The following is a 12500-nucleotide window of genomic DNA, read 5'->3' on the forward strand; positions in this document are numbered from 1 at the left end:
TGTCATTTTTATGATTTTTGAGGGATTATGTTGGGAAAGTTTTCTTTTTTAAAAGTCTTTATATCATAAAAACTTATTTAGATCCATGCCAAAGTCATAGATATCTAATGATATACGCATTTACACATTTATCATCTGGGCTTCTTATGTGTGTGATTATTTGCTTCTTTTCCTTTTTTTCACCAACATCTTCCAGCTAAGTGATAGTATACTAATATGCATGTTTGCACCACTTTTGCAGAACTTAAGTAACTATGTTCTGTATTTATACTTATTGCTTCTAGAACATGCAGAAGTCTTTTTAAATTATCATTCAGTGTGTATTCATACTAAAGTACTCGTTTTCATCCAACAGCGGTTTGCTCGACAGCTATGTATCGATTTTTCAAATACATTGAGAATAGAGATGTTGCCAAGCAAGTCCTGAAGGAGAGAGGACTGAAGAAAATTCGGCTGGGTATTGAAGGTTACCCAACGTATAAGGAAAAGATTAAGAAAAGACCAGGTACGTTTCCCTATTATCCACTTTTTCCTCCTTCTCTTTGTGCTTGTAGGTCTGATTGATTGTATCCAGGTCATGCCATTGTATGTGATCTTTTTTGGGAAACTTGGCAAAGCTGAGACGGCTCTTTGTGAAACTACCTCATTGAATGTATGAGCCAAACCATTACTTAGTTTGTGGTGTACTGAATTGATACTATCACTATTAGTGGGCTGCCTTATGTTTTTACTCTCTCTTTATATATATATGTATCTCTGTCTGTTTTTCTTCCACTCCTTGTCTTTTTTATTCTTTCTATATTATTAATTCTCTCTCTCTGTATGTCTCATACAATCTCTATAAAGACAGATATAGAGATTGTATGAGCAACTTTGTAAGAGGAAAAGTGAATAAGCTATAGTCTGTTTTTTTTTTTTTTGTGTGTGTGTGTGTAATTTTCATTTTTATGATTTAAATAATTATGAGAGAAAAGTTTGTGTCTCTGTCTGGGTAACTGCTTCTTCAGAAAAGTAAAAATTAATTATTTTGGTGTTGATTATAGACGCTCAACGAGTCTATTACTTGCCATAATTATGATCTCTGCATCTTTGTGTTGTAAAATTCTCAAGACTCAAGATTTTACTCTTTAACACACAGGTGGCAGGGCTGAAGTTATCTACAACTATGTGCAACGACCATTTATCCGAATGTCATGGGAGAAGGAAGAGGCCAAGAGTAGACATGTGGACTTTCAGGTTTGTTTGGCTATGATTGCCTAGCTAGTCTAACCTCAAAGAGTACTGTTTTGTTTGATTATTCATCAACAGAACATCATATTAGAAACAACAAGACTCAAGAGATTTGAATGTCTTCTGATTTATGAAGTCTAATGTGTATTTACTTTTCTTGAGCTATGTTTTTTTAGCAGCAAGACATCATTTAGACAAGAAGATTGAGAAAAATTGCATCTAATAGAAATGCTATTAACAATGACCAAATTTATGCAAAGCAAGATCTTTTAAGACTGAACATTTTAAAGGGAAACCATTTTACACTAATGCTTAAGTTATTTGAGTTATTTCAATGATTATTGAAGATTTAGTATGTTTAGCAAGAGTTTAAAGAGAAGGAAGAAAAGAGTTCTCTACATCATTGGCAGTTGTTATGCAAAAAAAGGACATGATGTAGTAGATTTACTCTTTCTCTTGCCAGTTCCGTACTCTTTATAAAAGCTTGCTTTATGATTGCTTAAGGAAATATGGAATGTCTTGTTAATGAGTTTCTATTTTCTGCTGTGTTGCTTTCTTCAAAATTATAGATAATATATGATATGGAGAGTTACTTTTAGAAATTGCTGTCTTTTGATGTATTCAGCAATGTGTTTTTACAGAAACTGTACAGCTAGGTGACTAATAATCTCTGTCTATTTCCCCAGTGTGTGAAAAGCAAATCTGTAACAGACCTAGCAGAAGCCACGGCTGACCCAGCCCTGGACCGCGTGGTGACCCTCGACCCGCCCCCTGTGGCCATGGGACAGGAGGCCCCCCCTGAACAGTTACCACCCCTCGAGGGAGCTGTAGGTGGAGGGGAAGGGCATCAGGATGAAGGGGCCATAGGTGGAGCTGTGGGAGGGGCTGTGGTAGGAGGCCATGCACCACCTCAACCAGCCAACGAACCATATCCTGAGGTAACCAGGAAGTGAATTTGCTCTCATTTATAATGCAGTTTAGTTATAGCATACAATTTATTGATGTGTAGAGTTAGGGGATTATGGTTTGATCTGTCATATTTTTGTTTTTGTTTTTTCTTTCTTTTTCTTTCTTTTTCTTTTTCTTTTTCTTTCTTTTTCAGTTTCTTTTTCTTTCTTTTTCTTTTCTTTTCTTTTCTTTTCTTTTTTTTTCTCTTTTCTTTTCTTTTCTTTTCTTTTTTCTCTTTTCTTTTCTTTTCTTTTCTTTTCTTTACTTTTCTTTTCTTTTCTTTTCTTTTCTTTTCTTGGTTTTCTTTTCTTTCTTTTTCTTCTTCTTCTTATTATTATTGTTATTATTATTATTAAATATTATGATTATTATTATTATTATTATTATTATTATTATTATTATTATTATCATTATTATTATTATTTTTCCTTTTTTTCTTCTTTTTTTTTTCTTTTTCTTTTTCTTTTTCTTTTTTCTTTGTTATATATAGTTCAGGTATTCATTGAATTATCTCTTAGGCTTTGTGTCATGTCAAGAATTTGATATGCCAGTGTTGCTGTGTTTGGGGGTATGTTCTGATTATAAATGATATATATAATGTTATGAAAGTGGGGAAGATCAAGGTGAAGTCATCTTTCCTATGTTGATTTGCAATTATTCTTACCATTTTCACTTTATATGAATGCGCTAACTCATTTTTATCCATTTGAGATGATGTTATGAAAGTTGAGAAGATCAAGGTGGGGTCATGTTTCCAATGTTGATTTGTGATTATTGTGCATTTTATATGAAAGTGGATTTTGTTGCACATGGATAGATCCACAAGGGTTCAGCTACCACGAGGTCTCTTAGTGGACACTACATGACCTCACCTGAATTTCTCACTCCTTGAATTTTTTTTTTTTTTGGGGGGGGGGAGATGATGTCTTACCACATAATGGTATACTACCCCTTCACACCAGGATGACGGCTTTGCTAATGTGCACGTTAGAGCCTGATCTAGGTTGTGCACGCTAAACAGCTGTGCACTTCTTTGACCCTGGCTGCATTCATTGAGGAGAAATATGCCCGGAAAAGTAGTCTTAAAGCTTCTTTTTAGCCTCATTATCTAAAAAATAATTTATGCGGCAGTTAAGACTATAGAGAGTAGGGTAATTTTATGTTTCCTGTGCTTCTGATTTCCCTCTTAAGCAGCTGACTCTGCATGCACCCTGACGTGTTGTTCGGTATGGCACTGGGAGCTCTCAATGTCATTAGGTTGGTATTGATACTGTTGTTATTAGTATTGACATTATGATTTTTATAATTTTTTGATACTAGTAGCAGTAAAGAATGAAAAATATGATATTTCTGAAAATCAAAAAAAGGGTAAATGGTGAGATAGGTAGGATTAGTTATGTTTGACTATATGCAAACATAATTGATAAACTAAAATCACAGTGGACATGGCATGTATGGTATCCCATCCCAGCACTGTGGATTAATTAGTGGCATGGAAAGTAATAAAAGAGAAGTTTAGAATCCACACCCTAGAAAGGTGAAAAGTCATTTTGCTAAAACAATGAAGAGCTCCAGACTTAGCTCTCCTTCTTTACATCATTGAAGATCATTCTGATTTATTTCTATGTCCTTATACTGAGAATTATATCTGTCTTTATCTGAACAGTTTTCCCAACTGTATTCATTGTAATATTTAGAGTATTATTGCATTTATATTTGATACCCTTGTGTTCCATAGTATGTAAAAAAAAAAAAAAGAAAAAAAAAAATTATTACAGTTGGTACATCAGAAGAGACTGCAAGGCTTCATTTTTTTATTGCAGGTGAGCGGAGGCCATGAGGAGGTAGCCTGAAGGGGAGCAAACATAGCAAAGAGATCCGTCATCTCGGCTGCTCCTTCGCCAGTGCCGCCTTTGTTGTGGAGGCCCTTTCTCCCTCGCATTCCTGCTGCCTCAAGCTCCTTTGCTGCCAGTGCACCTCTTCTTCACCGTGATGCCTCGCCACAGAACCCCCAGAGTGACGCCAGCACCAGCTTCTGGTCATGCCTGTTTTGTGGATGTTTGATTGACAAACTACCGGCTTACAAGGATATGCTGTTTAGGAAATCCTATGAGAGATTTTAAGAAGTGAGCTTTCAGAGTTAAGCATGGGATATGTAAATTTGTGGGTGTTATGTATATATATACAGGGACTTAGTTTTGAATCTTGTTCTAGTAAGGCTAAGCTTTGATACTCATTTCATATGGAAATAAGAAGTTGTGGAATGCATAGGTCCTTTGAAACTTTCCACTGTTGTATGTTAATGTATTGAAAGTGAGGTATTAATGCATTTCTGAAACATTGTGCAGCTACAGTTGAATAGCTTCATTTTTTGTATTATGTTTGCCCATGTACCATTACAAGTGTTGTCCTACATATGAACAATAATGCTTAGTTTCCTCTTGTAATAGTCATGTTCAACACCATGACCTGCCATTGCCTTATGAAATATTATGTATCAAATATTATCCATAATGGTTGGGTGCTTTTGGTAAAAATCATGCATGCAAGATGATCTTTTATTCTTCACGCAAGTATAGTTCATACTAGACCATGTTATACAGATGAAAGAGATAAGATCCTTCTTCTAATGCCATTGTATTTCTGCCATGTATGATTTTTTTTCTATTTTACTCTTTCTATCTCTCCCTTTCTAATATAAATGTACATATATATTGAAAGGCAAAGTGATGCTCATAATATCTCTGTTCTTTTTCTATTCTTTAATCTTCTTGGCATTTAGTGAATAGGGTATCTTCTATTTTCCAAATATACACACAATAACTGATTTCACAAACTACATTATTTTTTTAGGTGTTATTCATGTGAAAGTAGCATCAGCCATTCTGTAAGCATTTGCTTTTGATGCTAAATGATAAACCATTATTTACCCTTTCTCATAATGTCGTGTGATTACAGTATTACAAAAGGCTCAAAAATAAGCTCAGCTAATCATAGGTTACTATTGTTTACAAGGTTCTTTCACCAGAATATAATTTTGGTTGAGTCACTTATCAAGGTGAAAATTTTTATGCAAAATTTTTCCTTTGGGATGTGTCTCATCAGGTGTTAATGGTTCCTACCATATCCTTTTTTATTATCCTTGGGTGTTTTCCTTCAGTTGGTTATATTTTTAATCATGTTAATCCTCCTTTACAACCTCTTACTCCTCCTCCCACTTTTACTCCTCCTCCTCCTCCTCTCACTCCTCCTCCTCCTCCTCCTCCTCCTCCTCCTCCTCCTCCTCCTCCTCTCCATTCTCCATTCCTTACTCCCTCTCCCTCCCTCTCCTCATGTTTCTCTGCTCTCTTTCCACCTCCTCCTCCTCCTCTTTTTTTTGTTAATAAGAATTATGAATAATAATTGGTTTTGTACCTGAGAAGGAAAACCATATATGTTCTAGAGCAAATGGTACTTCAAGTCTGCACATAAGGGTAAAAAGTGTTAAATCCAGTTTTAAATTCACAACTAATCAGGATTTTGCTTTCAGTTGGTAGCTGTACCTAATTTGATTTTATTTACATGATTTGTAATATGCACATATATTATATGATTCTGTCTTTTTTTTTTTTTTTTTTTTTTTTTTTTTTTTTTTTTTTTTTTTTTTTTTTTCTTTCTTTCTTTCTATTTCTTGTTTGTTATTTCTGGTGTATATCTTTCATTAGTCTAATTTTGCTGTGCTGTTGAATTTACATTAGATTTATAACAAATGTAATATATTTTTTCTCTATATCTTCTTCTTTTCTCTTCTTTTGTAGCCTTCAGGTGAAAAAATATGATGGTTGAGATATCTGAAAAGTGTATTCGTATGATATAGGAAAGTTTCAGAGTTGTGATATGAACAATTAACTTTATGTTTTTAATTTGTAGACAGGTTTTGGGTGTGTTCCTACGTGCTTTTGTGTGTGTGTGTGAATATGAGATTATGCATGGATGAGCTTGTGCATGTATGTGAGATATCTTTGCTTGAACCTATATTTCCCCATTATCTCTTTCTTAATCTTTCTTCTTTTTTCACTCTCCTCTATGGGATAGTGTCAGAAATGTTGTATGCTGCTTATATACTTACTGCTGATAATCTTAAATGTCACGGATGATAAAATTGTTGACTGAAATATCCTGTGCCTCATTATTTGTTGTGGGATTTACGTGGATGGTCACCTTTACATTGACTTTTGTATGACTATAATAGTAAATATGTAATTGACTGTTTTTGTGCAGTTCTGCTATTTTAACCTTTTATGTAAGATACGAAAAATAAAAGGAAAGAGAGAGAGAATATAAGGCATTATAGCATCTGAAATGTGTATACTGTATGCTGATGGCTGTCTTTCATGGTGATTGAAACTCTGATGCCTGTTGGTGTATTTTGTTAAAAGAACAGTGATGGCAATGTGTTTTTTTTTTTCTTTTCTTTTCTCTTAATTTTTCATACTGTCCTTCCCTTTTATATTTCTTGGGATAGATGTTGTGGAACAGGATATGCTATTGTCAGGTTTTTTATACTTCATAAAGAGGAAATACCAATAATTGCTTCTCTTAAATATAGATATCCAAAATTAAACATATATTCTTGAAAAAATAAGCAATTAGGAAGATAGTAATACATATAACATGTAGTTAAGATATATATCTAAAAAAAAGTTTTTTTGTGAATACGGAAATATAGAACTTATAGCATTTGGAGACTTTTGTTAAAATAGATTGAAAAAGAAAAGTTATTATTTTGATTCAAAATTTTAAATGTACATCTGATAGTGAAAGTTCTTGCTATTAGCTTTTTGCAGAGAGCTTGCCAGTCCTTCAGTGGTTATGATAATACTCAAGTTTGATGTGGTAGGATAACTTATTTCATTTTTCTTGCTCTTTCGTTGGATAACTTATCCTTTTCTTGTATGGTTGAGAGTTATGACTCTCCTCTCTTTTTTCTGTATTCTTTTCTTTTTTATGTTGTCAAAGGAAGAAGAAGAAATAACTGTTCTTGTTAGTGTTTGCCACAGTAACTAACAAATTGCCTGTGCCATCATGAACTCTTTCATTATTGCCTTTAGGTGATGGAGATTTCTGGGCTAAAAGAGAGAGATGTGTATATATGTATACATTACAGAAGACCAGTTGTGAGTGTCTAAAAGAAAGACACATAATGAGATGATTTCTGCAGGCAGCACTCTCAGTCTCTCTGTTTGAAAGCCAGTTGTCTCCATCAAGACTTTTTTCATTACAGTTATTGAGCTGTAGGTTGTTATAAGGAGAGAATTAGAGTTTTTCCTATAAATTTTTCTAACTTATGTGATACTGGATTCATAAAATGAGTTCTTGAATAACTTACTATAATTATAGCAATAATATTTGTGTTTTCTTTCTTCCCTCTAAAGTCTAAAGCAATTATATATTTACTCTGCTGTTTGCTCATGTACAAACATCTACCTAATTTATTATTTGAAAACAGTGAATACAGTGCACATCTGACATCAAAGTTATTTGCTAAAACAGGTGATCCAACATATATGAAAGTGAATACGAAATTTGGAGCTTGTGATGTGCGATGGCCATCTGCCTACCTTTAACATGAGTACTTCAAAGCAGTGGACTCAAAAAGCATTCAAATATGTAATGAATATAAACAAACATTTAAACCATTCCAGCTGGAATTTATTTATAAACCATCCAATTTATTTCTTTAGTGTATGCTGATTAATGTAAAAAATACAATAGTGTATGAGAATGAATAACAAAGTAATATTAAATACTATATATGTATTTGCAAAAGAAGCAAAGAATCTATAAAAACAATTACTCTAAATTGAACAAAATCAATTGAAAACATTTAAAGCTCATATATTAATTTGAGTTTTGCTAATGAGACAAACACAAATAACCATTTAATTTGATATTCACCAAAACTGCTGAAATTTTTAAAGACAAAATAACAAAAGATTACCTATTTCCTTATTAAAATATTGAATCAAATTGCCAACAGCTAATATTTCTATAGAAATGTCCTCCTAGGCAGGTCCCTTATTAGACCAAAAATATATTTAGAACTAATTGAAACAGGTTTCCACAAGGAAGTGAAAGCGTATTTCATTCAAATATCCAGCTGTATATTTTTGGCCTGATGATTTTATACTAAAAGAAAACTAGAATAAAAAAAAAAAATAGATTGAGACAGGTAAAAACCTTACTAAATATACTATGGAATTACAATGGATTTAACTCGTCTGCACACACACACACACACACACACACACACACACACACACACACACACACACACACACACACACACACACACACACACACACACACACACACACACACACACACACACACACACACACACACACACACACACACACACACACACACACACACACACACACACACACACACACACACACACACACACACACACACACACACACACACACACACACACACACACACACACACACACACACACACACACACACACACACACACACACACACACACACACACACACAAACACACACACACACACACACAAAACACACCACACACACAAGGGGGGGGGGGGGACACTCAATAAACTATAAACAAATTCCAATTGTATTAATGACAAGTCTATATTGACTAAATGTTCTCGTGTAGTATTCATGGATAATACATATATACATTTATTCATATTTTACTGTTGCACTTCTGCTACCACTTGTTGCAGTCCAGTTTTATGGAAAAAGAGCGAGTGCCGTGGTACTGGTGACACTAATGCGATGACAATACATACATGCTTAGAAGCAAGCATCTGCTCTTGAACCTTTTGATGAAGAGGTAAATCTAGTGTAACTGTATATAAATATACAATATTAAGATATATAAAGATCAATGAAAACCAGGGCGTCAACTGGGGGTGGGCTGGGGGGCCAGTTGCTGTACCAGTCTGCACTGCTTTGGATATGTCTGTAATAAAATTGAATCAACTCTAAAAGTTGTTGGGGTGTGGCCCTTAGGGAGGGGCAAGACAGACCTTGAGGGGGGGGGGGCAAACAGAGTCTTGGGCGATAGACTCACCTACTACCACATCTCGGTTTGATTTACCAAAAAAATGTACAAATCGCCGCATGCGAGTGTGTGTGTGTGTGTGTGTGTGTGTGTGTGTGTGTGTGTGTGTGTGTGTGTGTGTGTGTGTGTGTGTGTGTGTGTGTGTGTGTGTGTGTGTGTGTGTGTGTGTGTGTGTGTGTGCATCCGCACACAATCACCGCATCGGCGATAGCAGCAACAATAAATAATAATAATAAATAAATAAAAAGAGTTTCTTGCTATTAGCAGTCGTCAGAATACTCTTGGGAAAAGTCTATTTCATTTTCGGTTTCAATATGGTACAAGGAAGTGGATCTACCTGGTTATAATAGTAATATTGATAATGATAAAACAATAATAACAGTTTATTATTATTATCATCATCATCATCATTATCATTTTTATTATTGTTATCATCATAACTATTGTAACAAAACTGATGAGTATAAATATGATGAATAGTATTTTTATAGAAGTGGTTTATATTTTCAAACCCATCAGATATCAGCACAATATGAATGTATTTTATTTTATTATAATCATAATAATCAGTGTCATTGTCATTATTATCATTATTAATGCATTATCATTTACTATTTATACTGGTCAACATCACGATTGTGTGAATAATAACTTATAATAATGATAGAGCATGGTAGGAAAGTGGAAGTCAATCAAGTAACTTATGCAGAAACAGTAAAATAGTTAATTTTAGGACAGTTAGGTTGTAGCCCATAATTCTGGTGTGGCATTAGGTACAAGCCAATCAAGACTCATTTATCACAATAATCATATTATTTTTGTATATGTAAATAATCTGATTGGGCACGGGACGCCCTATGTGAGACGGCTGGTTTTGTTCAAGCAGTACGGCACTTTGAATTAATGGATTTTCTTACGTCAGACAGCGTCGAAGCTCTGCTCACGCGACTTGAAATAATTGCAAGTCTGGCGCTGCAAATAAAGCCTCTAATTTATAGGTTTTCAGTCATCAGGTGTTTTGAAACCACTTGCTTTGTGTATCGATAGACCTTTCATTACTATTTTCTTGTATATTTAAGGATTTCTTTATGGAAATGTTCTCGATATAACGAATATGATTGTAATCATCAGTCTTAGCATAACATCTCTTCGGAAATGACAAACCAATCTCAGAAATCTTATTAAACCCTATAATTAGGGAATCAGACTCCCTCCACGTCGTCAGCGTCATTAACCAATCACGGGCCAGATGGCCTATGACATCACCAAACGTCTCGCATTAACCAATCAGATGACGACGATGGCAATAAGAGCTTCGAGCAATGAGGTTCATGTGCCGGTTCGATCAAATGAAGTCTTTTAAATTGTGATCGTAACTCCTTTCTCGGTAAATAAGATAATTACAGCCTCCAGGTATTTATTTCTCGGTGTGAGTGAGACTGAATTTGTAAATATTAGCCGGAAACACTTGGCGAGGTCTGCAGAACCATACATATTTTCCAATAGTTTGCATATGTTTTTCGAGCCATCTGTATCTTTGCGACAGCTATTCCTGATTTATTTTTTTATCTGACGTTTATAAACTAATACTCAAACCATGAGGCGGTTTTTAATATTCTTCGCTTTCTTGCCCAGCATCTGTTTTATGATCTTCCATATCTTGTTGTTTGCTATTCCATATTTGTATAATATCCCTCTCATTCATTTGATTTTAGAAAATTGGTTCACTTTAAGCATATCCATTTTTTCAAGATCTTATTTTCCTGTTCTCTCTGTCTACCAGAAAAAAATACGCTTTATTTGTTAAATCGCACAACAATAACGTTAAATTTATGATCTGAATTCACGAAATCTATTTTATTCTTAATATCGCCATTTCGGGAACGCCATGCCCATTTACGCCCTAACCTTTTTTGAAAGAAAGCATTCGTCACTCTTAAGCACTATTTTCATGCAAATGCAACATATAAATCACCCCCCCCCCCCCGTCTCTGTTTCGGGGTTAAAATTTCATACGCAGTTTTCTCCAGCTGTACGTTGCCCTAGATTCTTTGAATTTTGCAAATGGTAGTATATTATTATCAAAGTATTTAACATATAAACTGTACATTCTGTATGCTCATTTGATTTTACTGCGCAGTGTAAATGTTATTTATGTAAAACGAATATTCATTGAAACTAATGGAATGAACTATCTGCATTTGAATTCCTCTGCTTAAATTAATACGCGAAACGAGCAGTGCAACTGCTAGAAACACCGGATCCTCACAGCCTGTCATTCTTACCTGTTGCGGTTTGATTAATCACACGAAAACTAATTCTTTGAACATCACCAAAATTTAGAATACATATATATACATATCTATTTTCAAACGCCTTTGTTTTATTGATCTTAACTCGGGTATATAAACTAAACAGAAGACGATTAAGGGAAAAAATTACCCGGAGCGAAGCCGCTCCTTTAAGCCAGTTCATCGTGTCTGTGAAATCGCGTTCACCGCCGGCAACTCTTGCCGTCTCGCGTTGCTCCAGTTAATCCTGGAAATGAGCTCCGTTCTGTATCCATTTTCAGTAAAAGCATTTAATAACTCTATTACACACACACGTATCCCTCGTATCTTGTGGAGATGTAAGGCGTTTAGAGGAAATTAAAGTGAATCGCGCAATTCTTGCAGAGGTCGATCGACGGGCGCAGATGTATATCAGATATGTTCTGGAACTTTATGTAATGCCAATAACGAGAGGCCTGTCAGGAAGCCCAGTTCCTAAACTTGCTGACTTTTGCAACAAGAGTAAATCGTTCGAAATATAAAAGAACTTACTTGAAATACGAAACATTTATGAGAGCAGTATTTCATAGACACGCTGGGTTATATTAATAACAGTAAATTATATCCCGGTAATATAGATGCTTCCAGGGTCTGGAGTAGAACTGGCCAGAGAGCCTTAAGTTCTCCCCTGACGCTCAATATCGGACGTTATAGATCAAGCAGATTTCCCAAGCTTAGTCCGAGACGGTTGATTTCATCCTAACATCCCTGCCTTTCAGTTTTGCTCCTTTGTAAATGCGTAACAGAAATTGTTTACCTTTATCTTGAGTGGCAACTTTACGATGGGAGAAGCTGATCTAAACGATAGAGCAGCAGGCATAGCGGTTTCATGATTTTGAAATCTGCTGGGAATTCATTAACGTTTGGCCGTTGCATCTTTCCCAATGATGTGCAGTACTGAGAGGCAAT

General features: G+C 34.9%; 1 protein-coding gene across 8 annotated transcripts in view; it reads left to right on the plus strand.

Annotated features, from left to right (window-relative positions):
* Positions 1-7563, plus strand: part of LOC125036669 (BTB/POZ domain-containing protein 10-like) — a 123210-nt gene extending 115647 nt beyond the window's left edge. For 6 of the 8 annotated variants that reach the window (XM_047629464.1, XM_047629468.1, XM_047629465.1 and 3 more), the window contains 4 exons: positions 356-505; positions 1139-1236; positions 1917-2168; positions 4002-7563. In XM_047629464.1, the coding sequence (XP_047485420.1) occupies positions 356-505; positions 1139-1236; positions 1917-2168; positions 4002-4031 (530 nt within the window). In that variant the 3' untranslated portion in view covers positions 4032-7563. Of the gene's footprint in view, positions 1-355; positions 506-1138; positions 1237-1916; positions 2169-3369; positions 3436-4001 lie in introns of all 8 variants that reach the window. The other 2 variants (XM_047629466.1, XM_047629469.1) reach the window with 2 other exon arrangements.
* Positions 7564-12500: the final 4937 nt, after the last annotated feature.

The sequence above is a fragment of the Penaeus chinensis genome, chromosome 21, assembly GCF_019202785.1.
Source record: "Penaeus chinensis breed Huanghai No. 1 chromosome 21, ASM1920278v2, whole genome shotgun sequence".
NCBI classification, from domain to species: Eukaryota; Metazoa; Arthropoda; class Malacostraca; order Decapoda; family Penaeidae; genus Penaeus; species Penaeus chinensis.